The sequence below is a fragment of the Juglans microcarpa x Juglans regia genome, chromosome 2D (assembly GCF_004785595.1).
Source record: "Juglans microcarpa x Juglans regia isolate MS1-56 chromosome 2D, Jm3101_v1.0, whole genome shotgun sequence".
NCBI classification, from domain to species: Eukaryota; Viridiplantae; Streptophyta; class Magnoliopsida; order Fagales; family Juglandaceae; genus Juglans; species Juglans microcarpa x Juglans regia.
The window spans coordinates 19,197,436-19,224,314 of record NC_054596.1 but is presented as its reverse complement, the minus strand read 5'-3'; the positions used below and the strand labels follow the sequence as shown (position 1 = coordinate 19,224,314).

The 26,879-nt window shown below is 37.8% G+C and overlaps 2 protein-coding genes across 3 annotated transcripts; both read left to right on the top strand.

Moving 5' to 3' along the window:
- The first annotated feature begins 787 nt into the window (after positions 1-787).
- On the top strand, positions 788-2,422 carry LOC121249343. Its single transcript, XM_041148053.1, has 2 exons — positions 788-1,518; positions 1,738-2,422. Exons 1-2 carry the CDS (start codon positions 788-790, stop codon positions 2,420-2,422), a joined length of 1,416 nt encoding a protein of 471 aa, XP_041003987.1.
- Positions 2,423-17,754: 15,332 nt separating this feature from the next.
- Positions 17,755-21,750, top strand: LOC121250732 (frataxin, mitochondrial-like). 2 transcript variants are annotated; one of them, XM_041149929.1, is made up of 5 exons: positions 17,755-18,029; positions 18,344-18,416; positions 18,784-18,831; positions 18,922-19,016; positions 21,210-21,750. In XM_041149929.1, the coding sequence occupies exons 1-5, from the start codon at positions 17,794-17,796 to the stop codon at positions 21,337-21,339; spliced, it is 582 nt and encodes a 193-aa protein (XP_041005863.1). In that variant the 5' UTR covers positions 17,755-17,793; the 3' UTR covers positions 21,340-21,750. The 2 variants fall into 2 exon arrangements, with proteins under 2 accessions (XP_041005863.1, XP_041005862.1); XM_041149928.1 differs by having other exon boundaries at positions 18,742-18,831.
- The last annotated feature ends 5,129 nt before the right edge of the window (positions 21,751-26,879 follow it).

Here is a 26,879-nt window from a genome sequence, read left to right as displayed (position 1 = left end):
ATGTATAAGAGCCTTTTATGTATCTTGAGCTCTAGTATAGTGCGTAAGAGTCTATTTTGAATAAGACTCTAGCATGGATATAAGATTGTCTAATGGAAACATTTATGGGTGCATGTTTCTTGTTCCACATGCATAATAAATTTTGTTATATTCTCCTCAGTTTATGGTAATGCAACTCTGTCTCTCTCTCTCTATCTGACATCAAGAGTCTAATGGGAACCAATTATGAGGATTGGTATGAGCCTCTCACTATTAATTGGCTATCATGAATTTGGATTTGGCCTTAAGGGTCGATGCGCCTATTAAGCCCACTAGTGAAAGTTCTGCGGATGAAAAGATTCGTTATGAGTGATGGGTGCATTCTAATAGGACTTGTCTCATGATTATGAAGTATACTATTGATAAGTCTATCAGGAAGAGCATAGTTGATACAAATAGTGCTAAAGAATATTTTGATGTCGTTGTTGGGAAGAAATTTACTAAGTTTGATATGACAGAAAAGGGAATTCTGATAAAACTTCTTACTACCACAACCTATGATGGGGTTAGTAGAGGCTAAGAGCACATCATGAAGCTTACTCATTTCTTTAACAAGCTTAAATGAATGAAAGTTGAGTTAGCAGATAGCTTTCTTGTATGGCAAGTGCTTGAATCTTTGCCACCTCAGTTTGATGCACTCAAGACCTCTTATAATGCTCAGAAAAATGAATGGAGCTTGAGTGAAATGACTGGGATTGTAACTTAAGAAAAGGAGATGATAAAAAGGGACAAGTCTCATACTGCTTTCATGGTAACTGTTGATAAAGAGAAGAATAAGAAGTTTTTCAAAGGTAATAGTGGCAACTCCCACAAGATGAAGAAATCTGGGAGGCCTCCTCAGCAAGCTAGTGTGAGTGTTCCAAATGAGCCTAAGAATGAAGGTTTTATGAGAAGGTGCAACTTCTATCATTTGTTTGGGCACAAGAAGGTTGATTGTAGGAAATTTAAGGCTTGGTTAGACAAGAAAGGTACATGTTCATTACTAGTGTGTTTTGAGTTTAATCTAGTCGATGTGCCTTTTGATACTTGGTGGCTAGATACTGATGCAACCATTTATACTACAAATTCTTTGCAGGAATTAAGGAACCACAGAAGACCAATTGATACAGAGTTAGTAGTAGATATATGCAATGGGGTGAATGTTAAAGTTGAACATATTGGTACAGTTAGACTTATTTTGGCTTCTAAGCATGTTTTGAACTTGTCTGATACTGCTTTTCTACCTTCCATCAGAATAAATCTTATCTCTATTTCTATTTTGAACAAATGTGGATATGTCTTTCATTTTGGAAATGAAAGGGCTACAATCTTTTATGACTCAGTTATGGTTGTTACTGCTACTTTATATGATGGTTTGTATAAAATTGACTTATTTCTTGCTTTAGATCTTACTTCTTCTAATGTCTCTATTATGAATGTTGTAGTTGGTTCTAAACGTACTAGATCCAATGAAAACTCTTCCATGTTATGGCACAAAAGGTTAGGTCATATTTCTAGAGAAATAATGGAGAGGTTGATTAAAGATGGCATTTTAGTTTATTTAAATTTTTCTGATTTTAAAACTTGTGTTAATTGTATCAAATGAAAGCTTCCAATGAAGACCAGAAAGCAAAAGATTAGCAGAAGTCTAGATATTCTAGATTTAATTCATACTGATGTTTGTGGTTCCATTTCACCTGCCATTTTGGAAAATTACAGATACTTCATTATCTTTATTAATGATTATTCTCGCTATGGTTATATTGAGTTCATTCGAGAAAAATCAGACTCATTGGAAGCTTTTAAGGCTGTTGTGGAACTCCTGAAAAATAAGAAAATCAAAGCGGTAAGATCAAATAGAGGATGTGAGTTTTATGGAAGATATGATGAAACTGGTAGAAATCCTGGATCTTTTGCTAGATTTCTCGAGGCATGCGGTATCGATGCTCAATACACAATGCCTAGAACTCCTGAACATAATGGTATTGTAGAAATAAGAAATCGTACTCTTATGGATATGGTACGGTGTATGCTTAGTCATCCCACTTTGCATGAATTTGTGTGGGGTGAGACTTTTAAAACTGCTGCATATATTTTGAATCAAGTACCAAGTAAATCGGTTCCTAAAACTCTTTATGAGTTATGGTCAGGTAAGAGGCCTAATTTGCATTATTTCCGAGTTTGGGACCATAAAGTGGAAATAAGACCTTATAATCCTCAGCAAAAGAAACTTGATCCTAAGACCATTATTGGTTATATTGTTCATTTGCAAGAGCATGAGTTTAATATTGGTATGTCTCTTGATCCAACCTCTTTTAAGGAAGACATTGATAGTCCTCAATCTTCATGTTGGATGGATGTTATGTATGATGAGATGGTATCGATGTGTCAAAACGGTGTATGAGATTTAGTTGAACTGTCATGTGGCTATAGGCCAATTGATTGCAAATAGATTTTTAAGACCAAAAATAATTCTGAAAGTCAAGTAGAAAGGTATAAAACTAGGCTTGTTGATATGGGCTTTAACCAAAGAAAACATATTGACTATAAGGACACTATTGCACCTGTTTCTACCCAGGATTCTTTTCGGATTATTATGACTTTAGTGGCTCATTTTGATCTCGAGTTGTATTAAATGGATGTCAATACAGCTTTCCATAATGGACATCTATTTGAGGATGTGTACATGATGCAACCAGATGATTTCCAAGTGGAAGGAAAGGAACATATGGTGTGTATAAGCATAACAAGTCCATTTATTGACAAGCAGGCATCAAGATATGGTACCTAAGGTTGATGAGATTATTATCTCTTACGGTTTTAAGGAGAATCTTATTGATCAATGCATATATTTGATGGTCAGTGGGAGTAAGTATATCTTTCTTGTTCTTTATGTTAATGATATATTACTCACCGTAAATGACATTGAGCTTCTGTTTGATGCAAAACACATGTTGTTATCTCATTTTGATATGAAAGATTTTGGTGAGGCCTCTTATGTTTTGGGTATCCAGATTTTTAGTGAGAGATTTAACATCTCATCTCATCATTACACATTTTTCAAATCCTCATACAAAATATAATAAACAATTCAACTTTTTCAAATCACAATTCAACTTTTTCAAATTTCAAAACAATAATAATATTAAAACATAATATTTTAAACTTTCAAACAAAACACAAAATCCTCATCTCACCCCCCCCAAACCTGCCTTAGAGGCATTCTTGGATTGTCTCAGAAAACTTACATTGATCGAGTTCTAAGTAGTTTTAATATGCATTCTTGTTCTCATGGAAACGGTTCCCTATTTGTCGATTGTAGGTAGTTTGATGTATGTTTAAGTATGTACACGACCTAATATTGCTTATGTTGTTAGTGTACTTGGGAGATACTTGAGTGATCCTGGTTTGGCTCACTGGAAAGGTGCAAAGAAAGTATTTAGGTATTTGTAAGGCACTAAAGATCTAGTGATTACATATCAGCGATCTGACATTCTTGATGTAGTTGGATATTCTGATGCCGATTTTGTGGGTTGTTCAGATGACAGGAGATCCACGTTTAGTTATGTTTTTATGATGGCAAGAGAAGCTATTTCTTAGAAAAGTGTCAAACAGACACTTACAACTTCCTCTACAATGGAGGCAGAGTATGTAGCTTGTTATGAGAATACATGTCAGGCTATATGGTTGCGGAACATTATTTTGGGGCTAGGTGTTGGGAACACCATTTTTAGGCCGCTGAAGATATTTTGTGATAATTTTGCGACAGTTACTTTCTCTCAAAACACCAGGAGCTCTTCTCGCTCCAAGTATATTGATATTAAGTATTTGTTTGTTAGAAAGAAAATAGCTGAGTCTTATATTTGTGTTAAGCATATTTCCACAGAGCATAAGTTAGCTAACCCACTAACTAAAGGTTTTGCTCCAAAAATATTTTTGGAGCATGTGACTCATTTGGGATTATTAAATTCTCCTGTTGTATTTAGTTAGTTAGTTGTATTTATCTAAGCATGCCTGCATGTCAAGGGGCTGTCAAGGCATGCAATGGGGCATGCCACGGGGCTGTCAAGGCAAGTTGTGGGGTTGTCATGGCAAGCCATGGGGCATGTCAGCGGGGCTGTCAAGGCATGCCTACCAGTTGGGATTTGGCTCTAAATGCTCTTTAGGGGGGCATGCAAGCCCCAACATGGTCAGCCAGGAGGGCTGTCCATGCCACCCCCCTCACATGGGCATGCCCCAGGCGCCCATGGAAAGGGCGTGTGCCACGTGTCAGCGGGGCTGTCAAGGCATGCCATGGGGCATGCCACAAGGCTGTCAAGGCAAGCCGTGGGGCTGTCATGGCAAGCCATGAGGCATGTCAAGGGGCTGTCAAGGCATGCCGTGGGGCTGTCAAGGCAAGCCCTGGGGCATGTTAGCGGGGTTGTCAAACCGGCGGGGGGTATCGTCTCCACCGCCGCCGGCGGTGGTTGTGGCGGCGGCCGCCGCCGGCCGACCATGTCCCGACAACCTTTTTTGGGCTCGTGCGGAGGAAAAGAAACTTACAAGGATTCCCCTAGTAACGGCGAGCGAACCGGGAAGAGCCCAGCTTGAGAATCGGTTGCCGCTCGGCATCCTACGGGGCGCATCGCCGGCCCCCATCCGCTTCCCTCCCGACAATTTCAAGCACTCTTTGACTCTCTTTTCAAAGTCCTCTGTGATCATTGATTGTTTGACTATTGTTTATACTTATATTATGTTTTAAATATAACAATGTCAATGAATGCTTGAGTCGCGCATTTTAGACATGGCGTACTTTATGTATTGACATATTAATTAGTCTCGTGCCTGGGTCACGCGCATATTGGACAAGGTAAAATTTGTGGATTGAGACATTTTGATTGGTCTCATGCCTGAGTCAAGCAGATTTTGGACAGGGGTTACTTTATGTATTAAGACATATTGATTAGTCTCATGCATAGGTCACGCGTATATTGGACAATGCAAAATTTGTGTATTGAGACATTTTGATTAGTCTCGTGCCTGAGCCACATGCTTTCTGGACAATGCGTACTTTATGTATTGAGACATTTCGGCTAATCTCGTGCCTGAGTCACGCGTATTATGGATAAGGAGTATTACCTATAAGAGACAATCTGTTTTAGTCTATGCCTGAGTCAGGTGGTTGTGAATATAAGTTTTGTATCATATATCATCTCGGTATAGTCACTAGATTAGGTGCTACAACTATATTTTGGAGAATGCTTATTGCTTTAAAGACATTCAGATATGTCTATAGGGCTTCTTATGGAAATGGGTGTTTGTCACTCTTTTGATTATTTCCATACTGCACTTGCATCTCATCGGCTTAAGCTACATGATTGCAATTATTGGTCATGTGTCGTATGCCCTGTCGGTGTATTGTTCACTAGCTTGTACTTGAAGGGACATTTTTTAAAAGGCTTTTGGTTTTGGGATGCTTGTTTGTATTTATGTTGTGATTAAATGTAATGTTATCCTAGTGGGAGATTGTTGTATTTATTTATAAATAATGGACTAACATTAACATTTAGTTATTGGGCCCATAATGGGATGAGTCATTTTAATAGACACATATGGAGGCCCCTACTCTCACCCCACTTCAAATAGAACTAGCTCATTGAATTATATTTTCTTCTTGCTCTTTCTCTCCTCTCTCTTAGGGTAAGAAGAAAAATAAAAGAAAATAGGTAGAAAGTAGTTCTCTCCATAGTAGGAGATTTTTCCTTTCTTTTGCAAGAACCCTAAAGCTCCACGGAAAATCCATCACAAGCTATTGGACATATGAACTCTCAATTTTATTGGACACATATTTTGATTATGGGAAGAGATTATCATATCTTGTGATCCTAACAGATAATTTTTAAGGGCTATCATCAGGGAGTGAATAAGAGATAAAGAGAGGATAAGAAAAATCAACTATCAGATAGAAAAGAGAAAGGCAACAGGAAAGAGAGAAAACTGAGAAATGAGAGAAAAATAAGTCAGACACGTAAGGGAGAAGTGACATAAAGTTGATCTCCTCACCAACCACTAACAAGAGCCACAATAAAAGAAATCTGATATCTGAGGGCTCCAGAGATAAGATATTCTCTAGAAAAGATATCTCCAACCTCCATTGTACAAAGAAAAATTAGAGACTATGAGAGTAGGGGTGGAACTAGGATTTGGTGTATGGAGTGGCGATTGGCAAAATGTGTCATATGTAGGGGTGAACAATAATCGACAGAACCAGCCGTCATCAACATTTAATATTAACCATATAAGATAAATATCTAAAGACAAACTAAATTATTAAAGTCATCCATCTGAACCTTTCACTTGAACTCCACCATGGTTGAGCCAACGATTCTACAATTTTTCAACTCCAAAACAATCTCCATGCCATGAAGAAAAGAAAAAGAGAAAGAAGAAAAAAAAGTGGAGGGGCAGATAAGAGAGAGTTGTTTTATTATTTAGTCGATCAAAGGAAAAAGAAACTTAAATTTTATTATGTCATTTTCTTTCATAGGCAGCAAGCGGGGATGTTGTGTTAGTGGGTGTGAACAGAAATTAAGAGATTTAGACTTTTAGAAATTAGCATGCTACTTTCGGGGTTTTGAGTATTGGTGGGGGCGACGGGGGACAAATCACAATTATTTTAAGGATATTTTAGTATAAAATTATAATTCTATAGTACATAATATTATTTCTTAAAACTTTTGGGGGCGGTAGCACCCCCCAAGTGTCTAAACAGTTCATGCATGAGAGACTGTAAAATACTCATATTATAGTGAATTTATCCTCCAAACGACCCGTGAATGTAGGCCCTGTGCTAAACCATGTAAATCTGTGTGTCTCCATCTCTATTTACATTTTCTGTATTTATTTTCCATTAATTGCTATGGATGTACATACGGACACCTTACCACCGCTCTGGACCACCATCCTGGGCTGCAGACCTCCATATCGAGACCTGGACAACCTCAGTGGACCGAGAATAAGTCTTTCTTCCGTTCTGGCCTGTTGTACAATTTTTAGTTTAATAGTTGGTGCCGTCTATGGGATTGATTTGTTTTCTACACTAAAAGTGGGAGAATGATGATTTTCTGACTTGCAAAATCATCTCCAAATGAGTAGAAAATTTCCTCTCAAATAAGTATTCTCGACTCTCCATCTCTCATTTCGTTTTTATTAATACTACTGCTCAAAAAACGAAGAGGCGAGAATTCAGTACCCGACGTGTACTATGCACTTGGAGTATGCACGTGGGTACAAATCGGGTGTGCACTGTGCACTTAACTGCAGTGCACCATAGGGGATACGACTGTGGCGCCTCCAATCCCCCTTATATAAATACACAGGGATCGAGACGCCAGGATGGTGACAACACGGTCACACATCCCAACGAAGTGCCAGTGTGTGTACATGCAACAGTGTACAAATAAAATAACGCAGCGGATAGTCAAATAAGTACCAGAATTTAAATACAAATATTTAACACAATTTATCTTTAAAAAAATAAATATACAGTCATCCCAAATATAATACAAAAGGTAAATACATAAATTGATAAAAACACATAACTCACTAAACAGGAGCAATCCCAGATCACTCCTCCAACGGAGCCAAGCTAAGGCTCGTCATCATCATCTGCATCAAAATCTGCGATACCATAAAATGGTACCACAGGTAAGTATAAACCAAACAACTCTCGGGATAAAAATACATTAATGCAACCAACAATATAGCAAAATATAGTTAACCATAAAATACCATTTTTTCCCAGAAAAATGATTATTTCCAACACACGCCAAAATCCCATTTTGGCCCAAAATATCCGTAACACATTTTCCCATAAAATGATTCACACAAACAATCCAGTTATCGGACACTGTAGGCGGGAATCGCAGGCGGGACTCTACCACCGTCCCTGCTTACCACCATCCCTACCGCGTGCACCGTAGGCGGGAATCACAGGCGGGACACAACCACCATCCCTGCTTACCACCATCCCTAACGCGTGCACCGTAGGCGGGAATCACAGGCGGGACTCTACCACCATCCCTGCTTACCACCATCCCTACAGTTCCTTTACACACAATAAATACTTAACAGAGCACTGTAGGCGGGAATCACAGGCGGGACACAACCACCATCCCTGCTTACCACCATCCCTACAGTCTCTTTTCCTTTTACTCACATGAAAATCCAAATCCAATAAATACATGAACATGTATGCAATACACGAAAACCCAGTTTTCTTTACAAACATGATCATGCATGCAATATGCGATGTACGTGAACAAGTCATAACCAACAACCAACAACCACAATGCAAACAAACACAACTCCGTCCACAATCCATCCGACCCCCGAAACTCCTCGGACTCAGTCCGGCAAAACAACCCAATTCACAGATAATATGCGTTAGTGCAAAAATATATTTAAATCACGAAAGTTCTTTAAGGAAAATACTTACAGTGCAATATAATAATTTCCGGAGGATCTCGAAGTTGCAAGTGGTGATTTCTGAGCAACACCACAGTGTAAAATACACTGTGGCCGTGGGTCACAATTACCAACTTTTCAACGAGGACAAACGAAGACCCAAGATTGATAGGGTAGGGCCTAGGGAGGTCGGTGAAGCCAATGGTGGCGGTGGTTTGCCGTGGGTGGCGGCGGAATGGGCGGTAGAAGACCAAAATGCCCAAATCGGAAATGTAGTTGGTGGAGCTTCACCGGTGACGGATCGGAGGTGGGGTTGGGTCCAATGGGTTGCCAAGAGGTCGGGGATGAAGTGGTAGGAAGATGGTGGCCAATGGTGGTGCGACGGCGGCGCTACGGCGGAAGGAGTGCCGCGGCTTCGAAGAGCTACTGGTGGTTAACGGCGGCACGGATGGAGGTGAGATTGGTGGGGTGAGGTCGCCGGCGGCTGGGGAAGCTAATGGGCTGGGTGGTGTCGCGCACGGCGGCACGACGGCGGCGCTGGGAGGAGACGAAGGAAACGGGCGGAGGAGAGGAGAGAGAGAGGTCGCGCGGGAGAGGAGAGGAAATAAGGAAAAAAAAAAGAAAAGAAGAAAAGAAAAAGGAAGGAAAGAAAAAAGGAGGGAAAAGAAATGAGGTCCAATCCTCATAACTTGGGTCACAAAAAAGATCCAACGGAGACGATTTTAAAACCACAAGTTAAATAAAATAATTTAAACGTAATGGTAAAGTCAAATTGAAATAATTAAATCCCACAGTAATTAATTTAAATATTAAAAGCAATTTAAATGCATAACAATAAATAAATATTTAGAAAGCACATAAAATTAATTTTCACCAAATAAAATCATAGAAATAAACTTACTAAAAATCCAACCAATTTTAAAATAAGAGGATAAATTTTTGAATAATCAAAAATAATCCTTCAGTAAAAATACACTGAAATACGGGGCGTTACATCCTCCCCCCTTAAAATAAAATTTCGTCCTCGAAATTTGTAGGGCCAATCATCACTCTAAAGCAGGATACCAAATACGACCAGAACACTCTTAAGAAAATCACACAACCTCCAACACCCAACGGGCATGGATACAACTTGCATAACTTCCCAAAACCCAAGAATAAACCACACATGGCATCCATTACGAAAGGTAAGATTAGACCCATACCTGCCGTAACTCCAGCGTCCTGAGTCCCTGGAATCTCGTCGCCAGCACTACCAGGAGTCACTGCATACACCCGAGCCTGAACTAGTTGCCTCTGATTAGTCCTACCACCGCGATGACCCCTGATTTCCTTGGGTCCAATTAGGGCACTCACGAGCAAAGTGTCCTGTCTGACCACACTCAAAGCACTGGTTCCAACCCTGACGACACTCGCCCTCGTGGGCTCTATTACATCTACCACAAACTGGAGCTCGGCCCCCAATACGTATACCGGAAGCTGCCTGCGCTCTGGCCCCGATCCTTTGCACAAACTTCTGTGGCGACCCGGAGCTGCTCCCTTCACCATCAACGTTCAGTCGCTTCTTACCCGGAGGGGAATCTACCACAGCACCTCGCTCTCGCTCAGCAATTGAGGCCACATTGACCAACCTCTGAAAGTTCTGGATTTCCAAGCATGCGACCTGCCTGCGGATTTGAGGGCGCAACCCTTCTTGGAAACGTTCAGCCCGCATCTCTTCCGTAGCAATGAGGTGAGGAGCAAACCGCCCAAGCTCCATAAATTTCCTTGCATACTGCTCGACAGTCATGTCTCCTTGAACCAAATTATTGAAATCCCGAGGCAATTGCCGTCTCACCGAAACAGGAAACGCTGCCAAGACACAGCAGCCAAGGATCCCAACTCCATCTCTAAAAGTGACCGCTTGGTCTCCCACCAATTCGCCGCTTCACCTTGCAGCATATAACTCCCATATAATACCCTCTGGGCCTCAGTGCATCCACAGACTTCAAACGTTCTTTCCAGATCTTGAATCCACCTTCTAGCCCGTAATGGATCCTCTTCACCAGAAAAAGCAGGGGTCCTATGCGCTAAGAAGCGCTCATAGGTGCACCCGGCCTGCATCGCCCTGAACTGCTCTCCTTGCTGTGGACGAAAATTCTGCTGAAGAAACTCCGTCATCCTATTCAACGCCCTCGCCATGGCATAATTTCCATCACCCCTCGGTAATTCATCCTCGGGCTCATTAGCTTGCCTTCTTGGTCGTACCATTTTCCTGCCATAGCGTAACCCTTAACCCCACTATCAGCTTAAAACAAACTAAAAAAAATATAATTATAGTAAAATAAATTAAAATACAACCATATCACATAAAATAAAATAAAATAAAACCAACAAAATAAAATATCATAAGATAAAAGGAATAAAACAAATGAAATAGTACACAAGAAAATAATTAAAACAAGAAAAAATTGCCTGCCATATAATAAAATAACTAAATAAACTAAAATAACAAAAATAAGATAAATAACAAACAATTAACGTACAATTAAAAATAAATAAATTAAATTAAAATAATGTACTCCCAACAAAACAATTTCAAATCAAATTTTAAAATTTTCTGGTACTACATCTATGGGACATGTGGTTTTACCCAGAGCCGAACTGCTCTGATACCACCTGTGGCGCCCCCAATCCCCCTTATATAAATACACAGGGATCGAGACGCCAGGATGGTGACAACACGGTCACACATCCCAACGAAGTGCCAGTGTGTGTACATGCAACAGTGTACAAATAAAATAACGCAGCGGATAGTCAAATAAGTACCAGAATTTAAATACAAATATTTAACACAATTTATCTTTAAAAAAATAAATATACAGTCATCCCAAATATAATACAAAAGGTAAATACATAAATTGATAAAAACACATAACTCACTAAACAGGAGCAATCCCAGATCACTCCTCCAACGGAGCCAAGCTAAGGCTCGTCATCATCATCTGCATCAAAATCTGCGATACCATAAAATGGTACCACAGGTAAGTATAAACCAAACAACTCTCGGGATAAAAATACATTAATGCAACCAACAATATAGCAAAATATAGTTAACCATAAAATACCATTTTTTCCCAGAAAAATGATTATTTCCAACACACGCCAAAATCCCATTTTGGCCCAAAATATCCGTAACACATTTTCCCATAAAATGATTCACACAAACAATCCAGTTATCGGACACTGTAGGCGGGAATCGCAGGCGGGACTCTACCACCGTCCCTGCTTACCACCATCCCTACCGCGTGCACCGTAGGCGGGAATCACAGGCGGGACACAACCACCATCCCTGCTTACCACCATCCCTAACGCGTGCACCGTAGGCGGGAATCACAGGCGGGACTCTACCACCATCCCTGCTTACCACCATCCCTACAGTTCCTTTACACACAATAAATACTTAACAGAGCACTGTAGGCGGGAATCACAGGCGGGACACAACCACCATCCCTGCTTACCACCATCCCTACAGTCTCTTTTCCTTTTACTCACATGAAAATCCAAATCCAATAAATACATGAACATGTATGCAATACACGAAAACCCAGTTTTCTTTACAAACATGATCATGCATGCAATATGCGATGTACGTGAACAAGTCATAACCAACAACCAACAACCACAATGCAAACAAACACAACTCCGTCCACAATCCATCCGACCCCCGAAACTCCTCGGACTCAGTCCGGCAAAACAACCCAATTCACAGATAATATGCGTTAGTGCAAAAATATATTTAAATCACGAAAGTTCTTTAAGGAAAATACTTACAGTGCAATATAATAATTTCCGGAGGATCTCGAAGTTGCAAGTGGTGATTTCTGAGCAACACCACAGTGTAAAATACACTGTGGCCGTGGGTCACAATTACCAACTTTTCAACGAGGACAAACGAAGACCCAAGATTGATAGGGTAGGGCCTAGGGAGGTCGGTGAAGCCAATGGTGGCGGTGGTTTGCCGTGGGTGGCGGCGGAATGGGCGGTAGAAGACCAAAATGCCCAAATCGAAAATGTAGTTGGTGGAGCTTCACCGGTGACGGATCGGAGGTGGGGTTGGGTCCAATGGGTTGCCAAGAGGTCGGGGATGAAGTGGTAGGAAGATGGTGGCCAATGGTGGTGCGACGGCGGCGCTACGGCGGAAGGAGTGCCGCGGCTTCGAAGAGCTACTGGTGGTTAACGGCGGCACGGATGGAGGTGAGATTGGTGGGGTGAGGTCGCCGGCGGCTGGGGAAGCTAATGGGCTGGGCGGTGTCGCGCACGGCGGCGCGACGGCGGCGCTGGGAGGAGACGAAGGAAACGGGCGGAGGAGAGGAGAGAGAGAGGTCGCGCGGGAGAGGAGAGGAAATAAGGAAAAAAAAGAAAAGAAGAAAAGAAAAAGGAAGGAAAGAAAAAAGGAGGGAAAAGAAATGAGGTCCAATCCTCATAACTTGGGTCACAAAAAAGATCCAACGGAGACGATTTTAAAACCACAAGTTAAATAAAATAATTTAAACGTAATGGTAAAGTCAAATTGAAATAATTAAATCCCACAGTAATTAATTTAAATATTAAAAGCAATTTAAATGCATAACAATAAATAAATATTTAGAAAGCACATAAAATTAATTTTCACCAAATAAAATCATAGAAATAAACTTACTAAAAATCCAACCAATTTTAAAATAAGAGGATAAATTTTTGAACAATCAAAAATAATCCTTCAGTAAAAATACACTGAAATACGGGGCGTTACAACGACCATGCATGCCATGCACAGTGCAAGAGGGTGCACCTTACTGTGCACCCAACGAGTTCCTCGCCAATCAGCTATAGACCTAACAAAGGTGTCAGCAGCCACCATGTGGACCACTGGCACTTTTTGTCCCTGTCATGCCAGTCTCTACCCACAGAGGCAATGCAAACTGTGAGCATCAGGTGCACGTCATCGTGCACCCATGTGGCTCGCAGACGCAAGCTTAAGGAAGGTGTCGGCGGCCACGACATGCACCATTGGCACTTTCTGTGCCTATCATGCAAGTCTCTCACCACAGAGGCCATGCACAGTGTTGGCAACGGGTGTACTTCATCGGGCATCCAGGAGACTCGTGGCAGCTAGCCACGAGCACGGGAAAGGTACCAACGACCACCACGTTGATTGTCGGCATCTTCCACAACCCCCAAGGTGGTCCCCGCCCAAGGGGCCGCCTTCCTCAAACACAACTTTCTCGGGCTCAGTGGTGTGCTCAGCCATCACCATCCTCGCCACACTAGTTGCTCAGCCATTACATCCCTCCACATCCAATAGCGGGCAACAACCTTTACTCGACACTACACAACAGCTCAGCCACAGGCAATTACTCGGCCATACTCGATCACCAAGGTGGCCACCGGTGTCTTCGCTTGATTGGAACCCGAGATTGGTCCATTCAAGAGCTGTATTTAGGTTATTAAGTTCATGCTTCGATTTTGTGATTGCAAGTCTTGACGAGGAGAAAACCACAAAATTTTTATTGGGAAGGTTTGGCATTGGTGTTTTCGACCCATGAGAATCTTTTTAATTTTGAATGAAAATTATGGCTGAAGATAGTCGCAATTGAAAGTCGGGGTTGAAACTTTTGGAAATGAGTTGATCTCTTTCATTTACAATGAAGACAAAACTTAGTTCGAAACTCAATCATGAATCCCTGTAGCAATGGGTTGTGACCTTTTGTATTATTAGGTTTGATCTTGAGTAGGCTCGGCTTATTGAAGAAGGTTACCCACCTAAATGTCTTACACAAGATGAGGAACTTGAAATTGCTTTTAATTCATTCCCATATTCTATTTCCCAGCACTAGAATCGCTCAAGTATTCACTACTATTTCTTTTTTTTCCAATTTCGAAGAAACATACAATCTTAGTTAGGGAAAATTGAAAACAACGACTAAATTGTTTTGGTATTGTCTCTCCCAAATTTGCTATTTAAATTTCATTTTTACTAACAAATTTAGTTTTTGGAGTTTCTCTTCACAAAACTCCTCGAGGTTTCTCAAGAGTCCCAAGTGGCTACATGCCCAAGGAGCCTACTTTCGCTAGGAATCGTCCGGGTGGCATGGGACAACGGCTACACAACCACACTCTAGCACCACTCGGACATCTTCATATGTCTTCATTAGAATAGATTGCTCAATATCGTGGGCACCCGATATCTTTATCATCGCCAAAGCATGGCTACCACCAGGCCTCATCCGCGCACCTTAAACCTTTGCCACATTCTAGTAAAATGATTCAAGTTTTCAAATCTCAAATTTGTGATTTGGATTATTTACACTAACCGATTCAACTTTTTAGCGCGGTCAAGCATCTCCTTCAACAAAAGCCAAGTCACTGGACTCTCCGCGAACAACACACAAACAAAAACGGAGTCAATGGACTCACCATGAACAAATGCACAAACAAAAGCCGAGCCACTGGACTCGCCAGAAACAATGGGCAGTTACATCTCTTGACTACACTGCCCCTCGCACATACAAAAGCCGAGTCACTGGACTCGACGAGAACAACAACAATGATAGTCCCTTGACTACTTCAACCCTAGCATACAAAGTCAGGTTTCTTGTCTTGTCTTGAATTATGGGCAGTGACAATTTCTTGATTGCTCGACCCTCGCATACAAATATGAGTTCCTTAACGCGTCACGAACTATGGGTAGTGATAGTCTCTTGACTTGCCACAAACAACTGGCGGTGACAATCCCTTGACTATCCGACCCTCACACTCAAAGCCAAGTCTATTCAAACAAACTCTAAGCTGAGTCTCTTAACTCGCAGCGAACAACGGTGATGACAGTCCCTTGACTGTTTTAACCCTCGCCCACAAGTTTAGCAAAGTCGAGTCATTGGACTCACCACAGAATGGGAGGTGATAGTCCCTTAACTGCTCAGCCCTTGCTCAAATGAAAAAATCGAACTCTGCACTTGCAGCTAGCGCGGTCGAGTACACCTCCTGCCTAACTCTCCAAGCCAATATTACAACTTCACGCTCGGAAAGCTTCATCGCTTAACACAAACAAACAAAAAACTAGGGACCAATTCCCAAAATTTGTTCTACAAAGTTTTGGTAGGCTATCTTTGTCGAAACATTACTTGAAGATTCTCAAGACCTTCTTGTTGAGCAAGCCAATCTTAAGAATCGCGGGTATTAGTTAGAAGGTAAAATCCCCCTAGTTCATATGGCAACCTAGGCTCAGCCCAAAATGCCGTCATTAGGGAGTAAATAAGAGATAAGGAAGGGACAATGAAAAGCAGGTGTTAGATAGAAAAGAGGAAGACAGCAGGAATGAGAGAAAAATGAGAAAGGAGATGAAAGCAAGTCAGACACGCAAGGAATGAGTGACATAAAGCTGGTCTCCTCACCTACCACTAACAAGAGCCACAATAAAAGGGATCTGAGATCTGAGGGAAGGGCAAGGATTAGGAGAACATAGAGCATCATCTTCAACCTGGCGACAAGGGCTCTAGAGATGGGATCTTCTCCAAAAAAGAGGTATCCGACCTCCATTGCATAGAGATAAATGAGAGACTATGAAAGACTATAAAATACTCATATTATAATGGGTATAGTGGGTTTGCTCTCCAAACAATCTGTGGACGTAGGCCCTATGCTAAACTACGTAAATTTATGTGTCACCATCTCTATATACATTTCTTGTATTTATTTTTCATTCACTGTTATGGATGTATATACGGACACCGTACCATTATTCTAGACCACCATCATGGGATGCAGACCGCCTTGTCAAGATCTAGACCACTTCAATGGGTCAGGAATGACTCTTTCTCTCATTTCGGCCTGTTGTGTAATTTTTGGTTTTAACAACAATATTTATAATTTTATTTCATCTACAATTGTTTTCTCTGTACTTTTCATCTACAATCCGACTTCACACTAATTTTTTTGACTTCTATAGACAAAACGGCATGCCTGTTAAACGACAAATCAGCCAAATATTGGCCTTGGTCTTTCTTTGCACAAAAAGGATTAGTGATTGACCAAAAGAAAGCCGTAATTGTAATATTATATCAAACTACTAAATGCATCGCACTTAACTCCTTAGTTTGAAATATAAGCTATAGTTTTCCCCTCATTTAGATTTGGCTATTAAGATAAATAAAATAAAATAGACAACTAAGAAAAACGTGATGATAAGTTATAATCTATATTCAATAATCAACTAAAAAAATGATAATTCTCCTGATCTGTTTTTGCAATTTTGTGCAATACTTTCTTTTCATTATTTTGGTTGTGATCAAAATGTTGTATCAATATCATTTGAACGATTAACTTCTCTCGCAATTATATCTATGCTATCTAGTCTTGTCATAATACCATACGTGTATTTTATTTTCACTTCGCTAGGTATTCTCCTAATGGGGCAGGGTTGCGGGCATCCCTAAATATAAATATTTTCAAATTAATCATTATAATTTTTTCATATTTTTAAATAAAATACAAAAAATAAATAAATTTTTTTAAATCCTAAAATAAATAAAATATTAAAAATTTATATTTTAATAATATTTTAACTTTATAATATTTTTATTTAATTTTTTTCTCTCTACTTTTTTAAAATCCCATAAAATATCATAACTTAAACTATTTTAATACTATTTACAAACTATTTCACTATTATTTATAGATTTTTCATCTCATCTCATCTCATTTTCCAAGCATCTCCTAAGACTAATCATTTATAGAATTTAAAAATAAAATCTCTTTCGATTATAAGGATTAATTGCGGGATTCATGAGTTAACTTACAATTGGCCAATTTACTAATCATGTTATTCATTTTTACTCAAATCTATTTATATCAAATCTATTTTTTAGTGTCATATTTTAGTTTTAGGTTCAAGAGTGGTGTCATATGTTTCCACCTTCGTTAGAACATTAGTCAAACAAGCCTCCTCCTTCTTCTTCTTCTTTTTTATTTTTATTTTTAAGGAAATAAGCCTTCATTTCCATTGTTCGTAACATTAAGATTTGGAGGTAATGAATAATCTCAAAGGTCACCACAATCATTATGACAAAGAAATACAATATTGGGCCATTGAGAAGCCCAACCAGAGCATAGCACAAATTGAAACCCATCCGTAACATAATGACCACTTGGGCCATGCTATATACTTATTGGGCCTAAAAATGAACCGACCTCAAATTAATCCGTATAGACATCCAGGTTAATGAGATTTTTTCAAATGTTTAGTAAATAATAATAAAATATTCGCAATGTCTAAATTTTAATTTCTCGGTGGTGAAATGGGCTGTTTCCATGGTGGTTGATGCTGCTATGGCTTCCAAATTGCTTTTCCTCAGAAAGCTCCCTAGGCTTCTAAAACCCCTTCCTCTTCCTCTTTCTTCTTCTTATTCGATTCGTAGATTGCGTTTGCTGCCTCTAGAAGCTTCGAGAACCGGGACCAATCGATGGTCTCCTGCTGCTAGAAACTTCTGTTCTCGTCCACTGAATCTCGCCGATGGCTCTCAAGGCCCCGCCGCCATTGATTATCGGTACGGTAATCTCTGTGCTCGTTTGGTTCCCGGAAAACCTAAATTTACTGAAAAAAGAATTAAGATTTTAAATATTCCGTGCTACTTTTTTGTTTTAAGAAATGTTTGGTCACCAATTCAACTTTTTGACATACGTGTTGGAAGCTCCAGTCTAACATACACTAACAGATAATGAAAAATTTTAAGCTTGCAACTTCAATTTGCTTTTATTAATGAAATCTGAGTAAGGGATTAGTTGTTATTTTTTCCAAAATAGTTTGTTTAAAGGAAATGGGCTACTACAATGAGTCTGCTAATGATTAATGTGAAAACAGTTCTGTGCTGCAGGAGGATGAGTTTCACCGGCTGGCCAATTCCACAATACATAATCTTTTAGAGAAACTTGAGGTATTCGTCGCCATTGGGCTGTTTAGCTTATCTATGCTTGTTCATTGGTGGAAATCTTGCTCCCTTTGCCTCCTCCAAATGTTTTACACGATTTTCCATGTACCCCGTTTAGAAAGAGTAACTAAGAAATATCAAGCAGTGCAGTTTGAATGGATCTACTTTTGGCCATCAACGTCCGGTGTGTGTTAGTTGGTATCTAGGTTTTATTGTAATGGTATGTAATATCTATGAATTGTTTGATGTGAGCTGTTCTCATTAAATATGGCAGAGTACATGAAAATTTTATTTTATTTCCTCATGATAGTTTATTCTGTCATGACAATAGGTGCTCATGAGCACTGTGATTTTGATTGTCTCTTGTGCACAGGAATATGGAGATAATGTTGAAATTGATGGTTTTGATGTGGATTATGGGGTGAGAACGACTTATTGGTTTTTAGAGAGAGGTTATTCTTTTGAAAGGCATCATAGTTTTTCTAACTTGTTTTGGGTGCTTTTGTTTCAGAATGAGGTTTTAACCTTAAAACTTGGGGATTTGGGGACCTATGTGTTGAATAAACAGACACCAAATAGACAAATTTGGCTGTCATCCCCAGTGAGGTATGATCTATATTATCTATATTGTGTTGGCTGTGTTTTGGAATGTCGAGGCATGGTCAGTTTGTCAATAAATCTGTATCAGTACAATTCGAACCCAGTATGCCTATGCTCTTGAATCTTGTATATTGAATAACAAGATGTCAACATGTCCAAGGATTCAGCTATAGCAACAACAGATGTACATTGAAACTTACTCAAATTACATAATGCTGCCAAAACAAAATTTAATTAATTTTGTGATAATATTCCGCTCAAGTCTTTTGTATAAAACTGGCATAACGTTCTTTCACTGTACTCTAAATCTAATGCTACACATAATTTGTATATCACTTGTTTTGGAGTCCATCCAAAGCCTTTTTTCATCTTGAAATATAATTTACCAGCAACTCATAAATGAATTGATTTTTCTAAACTATTACTTTCACCACTGTATGTGTGACTCGTCGCTGAGGGCATCCCCCAATTGAAATTAATTTTTGAGACGACACAGTAGAGAATGTGGTATTCTTTTACAGCTTAAGTAGTGCACAATTGTTGTCCTCTCCTCCTGGACTGTTGTTATTCTAGTGCTAGGAGATTTTTCCCAACTGGCTAAACATTCCAAGCACTGTTTCAAATTTATTATATGTTCCAGTGAGGCCATCTTTATTAGTCAAAACTTATGCCGGGACCTAGGGCTTGGTGAAAATTTCAGTGGGCTTTCTTTCCCTTCTGGTAGACCTGGAAATTTATAAGGGTTGCATCATTTATACCATTATGGTTTGCATGTGGCCAAACCCCGAGGTGTTGGCTCAAGTGGTAAGGGCCTTGGTTTTGGGGATATGCTTCCCTCAATGATAAAGTTTGAACAGTATGGTACAAACAATTTCTAGAGGTCATGACTCATGTCTCATTGGTGAAAAGCCGATGATTTACTTGATCCGTGTAATGTGAGCGCGTTGCATGAGTCTGGGTTTTAACTGGACAAAAGACATGTTGTGTTTGCATAATATCCAAAGTCCCTCCTCATAAAAAATGTAGGTAATCATTTACTCGAGGTGTTTCATCAAAAGGACTCGTTGTCTTCATTGTATTCCCCATTTCAACGACTACTACAATCACTTTCCAAAGAAAAATCAACTGATGTCAATGGGCATACTACTAATGGGGTGGAGGTTTTTGGAATTAGGATAATTTTTAATGGAGGAAAGTTTCATAATCCCTCCTGAAGTAACTAGATTGGTTTGTATTTTGCATCTATCTTATCCAGCTGGTGAGTGTGGGAGGTTCCACAATTGTTTATGCAAGAAAACTTTTATTTAACAGTGGAATCCTATTGGATGGGAACCTTTCTTCCTCTTCACTACCCACAGAAAACTCTTCAAGAATTATGTGTATGCATGGAAGAGCGACAAGAGGGTCATAATCTAGAGACATCTTTGATGCCTAAAGAGTTATAGCTCCCAACATAGATGTAATATTCCCAATTATTTGGGCATGGTCTGTTTACAGACAAGCACACGAACTATGTCACAACCCCCCAGATCCAGACATTTCCAAATCTCTAGATGTGATCAAATGGACAACACAAATGGGTTTTAAATATGTAAAATATTAAGAGAGGTATAGCACCTGCTCATTTAGACAACTAAGATTTTTTAATAAGAAACATGACTAAATTAGTGTTTTATAATATTTACAGTATAATATTATTACAGTACTTGGGCAACGCCCTTCATTGTGTTTCAATAAAACTTTACTTTTAACCATAAAAGAAGTATATATTTACAGTATAAATGAATTTTCACCACAATGTTTACGAACTCTAGTTTCAGAATTAAAATGTCACATGTTACAAATGTCCTTGTGGTTCCATGTAATATTGCTGTCAGCTTTTCTTCCTTTCCCTTTAGAAGCCTTCTGGGGATTCCAGTGGCTTCGTTGTGCCCAAAAGGGGCGTGCTGTATGATTTCTGGAACATGTATGTAATGTATAAAATTATACCAATAACCTGTGAATGTGGGTCTGAACCTACGCAGTATTGTTTAGGGTGCTTTATCACTGAAACATGGTTATGATTATATACATCTCCAATGTTAGAGTAGGCTATCTGTGTTATTATTAAGGTAATCATGGTGGTAAAAATTTAATCAAACTTCCTCTGTTTTTCTCTTGTACTCCTCTTCTTGTCTGAAAGATTATGTTTTCATACAGTGGTCCATCTAGGTTTGACTGGGATCAGAATGCTCAAACATGGGTTTATAGGCGGACAAAAGTAGATTTGCTGAAAATTTTTGAAAGTGAGTTGGAGCAACTGTGTGGCGAACCCATCAATCTTTCCTGAACTGCAGCAAACTCTGCCACATCAGATTTTCTTCTGGGTAATTTCATCTTAGTACTGACATGCCTTTGAGCTTGCCTCTCTTCCTTGCCTGTATTTTGGTGTTTCATTAATAAAATTTGTATCTTTTACGGAAAAAAACTAAAAATCACGGTAGATTTTATATGGATTGTACCTGCACTTAAGAGGTTGGTTGTTCACTTCTTTAACAGGTGAAAAAACGAAGAATAAATAAGTTATAGGATTAGGAGAGTACTGGACAAAGTATAGCTTCTCTTGGTTGGGTTTTAATGTATTTAATGCTATCTATTGAGATGCCAATCAATAATCATGAGCATAGTGCATTGAGATCATTTGTATCAGTTACATTTCAGGATTTGAAGAAAATACAGCCAACAGTAATTTTCTACTTAACTTCTATTGGATCCATGCAATTTAGATATTCCACTGGATGATCAAGATACATTCTCAGGAGAAGATAGCCCTAAATTGCTTTGGCATGGTAAAAAAGTGAACATTTTATTCGTCAAAAAAAAAAAAAACATTTAAAGAATTCATAAAGAAACAAGCATCTACAAAAACTGTTCATCTCTTTCCAGAGATTTTTTTTTTTTTTTTTTTTTCACCTTTCAGATTTCTAGGTATGCATAATAGCTCGATGGCCAATTGACAGTGTTGAAAATTGATTTGTCCCACACTAAAATCTGAATTCAGTGTGCAAATGTACATGTACTATTTATATTGATATGTTATGTAATTGGGTTATATGTCACGCGAGAAGGAACAAACTTTCTATTGCCTTATCATTTCTTGAATTTCTTGATAAAATCAAAATCTTTGAGACTATTGTAGCACGGAAACTTCTACAAACTATACTATCGTCATACATTTTTCTTGCTGTGATTTCAAAATTATCTTTTAAAGTATAAAAACAATCTAAGGGTGATGAAAGTGTCTTATTATATATAGTCGGATGCAGTAGGAATAGAAGTGTGGTTTGTAACATGAGAAATGATATTTGCAATCAGAGAGCGTAAGTACTGTGTGCTCCTTTTAAAAAAATAAATAAATATGGAATCAACATTAAAATTTTAATTTTTTAATTATGAATTTCACTCTTTGAGTCTAGTTGCTAAAAGTGAAAAATTAAAGTGTACGACCCGAAATTAATTTGAAAATAGTGATGGAGATGTAGAAGATTTTAGGCAAGAGAACATCTATGGAATGGTGCTTCTTTCACAAGAGTCCTGACTGCTACCAAAACAGTTGGCATGGCCTCCCAGCCCACAGATTGTCGGAGCTACCAATAGAACTTCATGTGAAATGTCCAAATTTGTATAATCGGCGCCGTCTGATTTTGGAAAGCAGTGGTACATGTAGAAAGCATCAAAATAGTCAAAACACACAGTTTTGTTGGTTTCAAATCCAATAGAAAATAGTGAACATGGTTGAAGCATCGTTTGCAAGTGGACTCAGGAGGAGGGGAATCGCTTGGATTATTATCCCATATATATATATATATATATATATATATATATATATAAATCTAAAGAAGAGGGGTGGACTAATTGGTATAAACAACTTATATATATATATATATAGAGAGAGAGAGATATTTAAAGTCGGTCCATTTTAAGGGTCACAAGAGTTTTTATACACGGAATGAGCATGTGCATGCTCGACGAGACCAAAGTCATAAATGTTTAAGCACTGTAGACATCCATCCACAAGCAACCGGCCGAATGGTACTGCTTCTTTATCATTTTCTGCTTTTTGTCTCTTCAAGCTCCACACACACACAGAGGAAATTACACACACAGAGGAAATTGTATTTGATGGAAAAATTCTGAATACTGTTTGAAAATTCATTCTGAATATAGCTAAAAAATAATCTTTACTTGAAACCACCAAAAAAAAAAAATTAAGTTCAACGAACGCACTGCTCAAAAATTGAGCATGGCAAGAAAATAACTCTTGCTAGGATGACCGAATAAGACCAATCCAACCGACACATTATTCGATAAGGTTATCTTCAACAATCATACGTGTCATGCACGTAGAATCTTTACTAGTATATAATAACATTAATGATACGTAATTTCTCAGCTACACATCATCATTGGCATCGTTTTTTCCAGCCACAAGGCCGAAAACTATCCCTACATTCAATTGCCCAATTATAAGAAGCCATTGGTTTTCTCACCTTTTAACTCTCTCCAATAAATTATCCATCCATCCGGCAGTTGCCTCAATTTTTTAAGGATAATAGTCTATGAATGTATTCTGCTATTACAAATTAACACTAATCTGTAAACATATCATTCGTTGATAGATTTATTATAATTATAAAAAATGGTTTGATTATACGGCCCATCGTTAACCATACACAACCCGGAAATTATGTATAAATAACTTGAATGGTATTATGTATTACGTGTTAGATACTATACAAGAATAACAAAACAAAGTTCCAACATGATTGATATTACAACCAAACTTTATAGAAAATAAAAAGTGTTGCACCTATAAAAAGTTATTTATAAAAATAAATTTATAAACTGTCGAATTTTATAATACATTAAATTTATTTTTATAAAATAACTTTCCATTTCTAAACAATGATATTATTGTATCAAGAGACATGCATGATTGGATGGCTGGTTTTAAAATTTGTTTATTTAGCTCCATTCAGAGGTTATGAGTAAGTAACTGAGACGTAGCCCTCATCCCACTACCGCAAGAACTATCCAGTAATTGGGGTTGCATAAATAAAGCGACTCACGTCCATTGTACGTCCTGAATTCAGCAGTAAAATGAGAAAAAAAAAATTTAATATCATTATTCACCCCTAATTTCATATTATAAAATTAATTTACCGTGATACAGACGTCATATATTATATGTTTTTTTTTAATAATAAAATAGATGTTAAATTATGTGGAATTTATAAAGTTTATTTTGCAAGAACATTTCTGGTGGAGGATATTATAACATGTGTTGACGTGTAGAAATGCATAAAATTCTTTTGTCGCTGTCAGACATATATAATGGGATCGATCGTGGTCAGCAGAATACTGAGAAGTTTGATGCGGGGGGAGTTCAGTTCGAAGGTCCTCGTCACGATCATACGTGATTGTTACACGGGGCTTTGTTTTGGTTTCAAGGCTTGAATTCAGTACGAATCATACAACACAACCACCCCCCTTTACCACTAAACGACAAGTTAAAGATGTGTTTGGCAAGTGGGAATGTACTCTCATTATTATTCTTTATATTATTAATATTTTTTATCTATTTTTTTACTATTTACTATTTTTTATTTTTTTAATAATTTATTATTATTTTATACTACTATTTACAAACATTCTTAATACTTGTAAGATATTCTTACTACCTAAACCAAGCCTAATCTTTATTTCCTCAAAACACTCTTTAACAATTCTGCACCACAAGAACTTTGGTCCTAATTCATCCCTTCTCCATTCCTATCCATTCTTTTTTCATTTTTGGAAAAGTAATGTTATTCATTAATTTTTTTATCATTTATAAATAAAATATAATAAATAATATTTAATTATATAATATTATATTATGAAATGAAATGACGAAAAAATAATAAAAAATAAATAATAAGTAGATTAAATAACAAATATCCTGCAATTTAATATCGTAATTTATTAGAATATTATTGGTTGACCAGCATCCTCAGCCATATAATCAGTTCTGTGGTTGTGAGGGCTCAATGTTATTTCTTTGGAATTCTATATACCATGCATTTTGGGCTCGATGTGATGGATTGGCCGGCCACAAAACGTACAATCGACGACAGCTATATATTTTTTTAAGAAGCTCTGTGAGGAATCTAGTGTTCATTTCAATTGTTTTAAGGTGTGTTTGGTAAGTGAGAATATTTTATTTTATTATTATTTTTTATCTATTTTTTTATTATTTTTTATTTTTTACTTATTTTTTAATATTTTATTATTATTTTTTCATTATATTTTTATTACTATTTATAAATATTTTTAACACTTTTTAAATATTCTCACTATCCAAACTAAGCCTTAGCCTTCATCTGTGAACGACATGGCACCAAGATTAATAATAAAAAAATATAAAAATATCTTTGGTAAGTAACCAAAATATCAAATATATGTTGACCAACAAGGAAGGAAAGAAAAAAAAAAAAAAAAAACACAAAACAAAAGTACAAAGGGATAATCATCAAAAGAGGGGCATGGGCATGGCATGGGCATGATTAGAAGGGAGGTCATGTTGAAGCCAGCGCAAGCTACAAGATGACCCACAAGCACCATCGAAGTGTAAAAATAAAGGAAAATGTTATTTCAATCGATAAAAGTAATTGATTAAATTTTTTTTTTTTTTTACTTAAAAAATAAAGAAGTAACTTTTAATGAATTGATATTTTTTAATTTTTAAAATATATAAATATATATAAGAAAATAATTAAAAGAAAAAGAAAAAAAATTATATTTGCAACTTATCGGTCAAATTTCATGGGTTCATGAGTTCATCATCTCAGTAGCATTACACAAAAACTAAACTATAAAAGCTAGATTAAAACCACACGTTATCAGGATTGTACAGAGGATAGGACAGGAAAACCACCATAGCAGCCGCTGCTTGTTTTGGGTAAAAGGTCATACGTGGAAGGGATGGGTGGGGGGGCTGGAGGCTGGCTCAAGTTAAAGGTTCGTGAGGCTATTGGCTATGACACGCGCACACATACACAGTCTGTGGCTCAATTTGAAAAGTGTGTTTGGAGAGCCATACATACAATTGTTGGGGTCCCCACCTCATGACCACCACACAACCAAATTCGCGTGCCTCAACGGCCTCTTCCACGCCAACCTCCTGACATTTTCCCAATTTCTACTACCTGTACTCTACTCTGGACTCTGGCTAGCTACTTATTCCGATCGCCTCCTTCAAAATTTTTAGAATAATATTATATATATTATATTAGAATAATATATTATATATTATTTTATTTTATTATTATTAAATTATAAAAATCATCTAATAAAAAATTATTTAATAATAAATATATCACGATACAACGACTGTGAGACGATAATATTTTATATTCTCTGTATATGCTTGTATACACGGTATACCCATACGGATTTTCCCTTTTCTATTTTTATTTATTTATTTATTTATTATTATTATTATTATTTTTTTTTTTGTGACTCATTTGAGGGAATAATATGTGATGTGTCGTCCTCGTGCTCTCTCTTCCCAGCTAAAGCATAATGACCATATTATCATTAGGCCAAGCCTTTCAAGAAGTCAAAAGTCTTGGCCAACCATTTTACGAATTCATATTAAAATAATATCTCAAAAAAATCTTGAATATTTTATTATGTGATTGTGCCAAAATTGTGTATTACTAGTGATCTTGCAGTCTTTTACTTACAATCAAGGTTCCATTCTTTATTTTGCCTTTCAGTTTCTTGACCAAACAAATGTATTAGGCGTGACAGTAAATAGTAATTAATATATAGTATTCTTTAAATAAT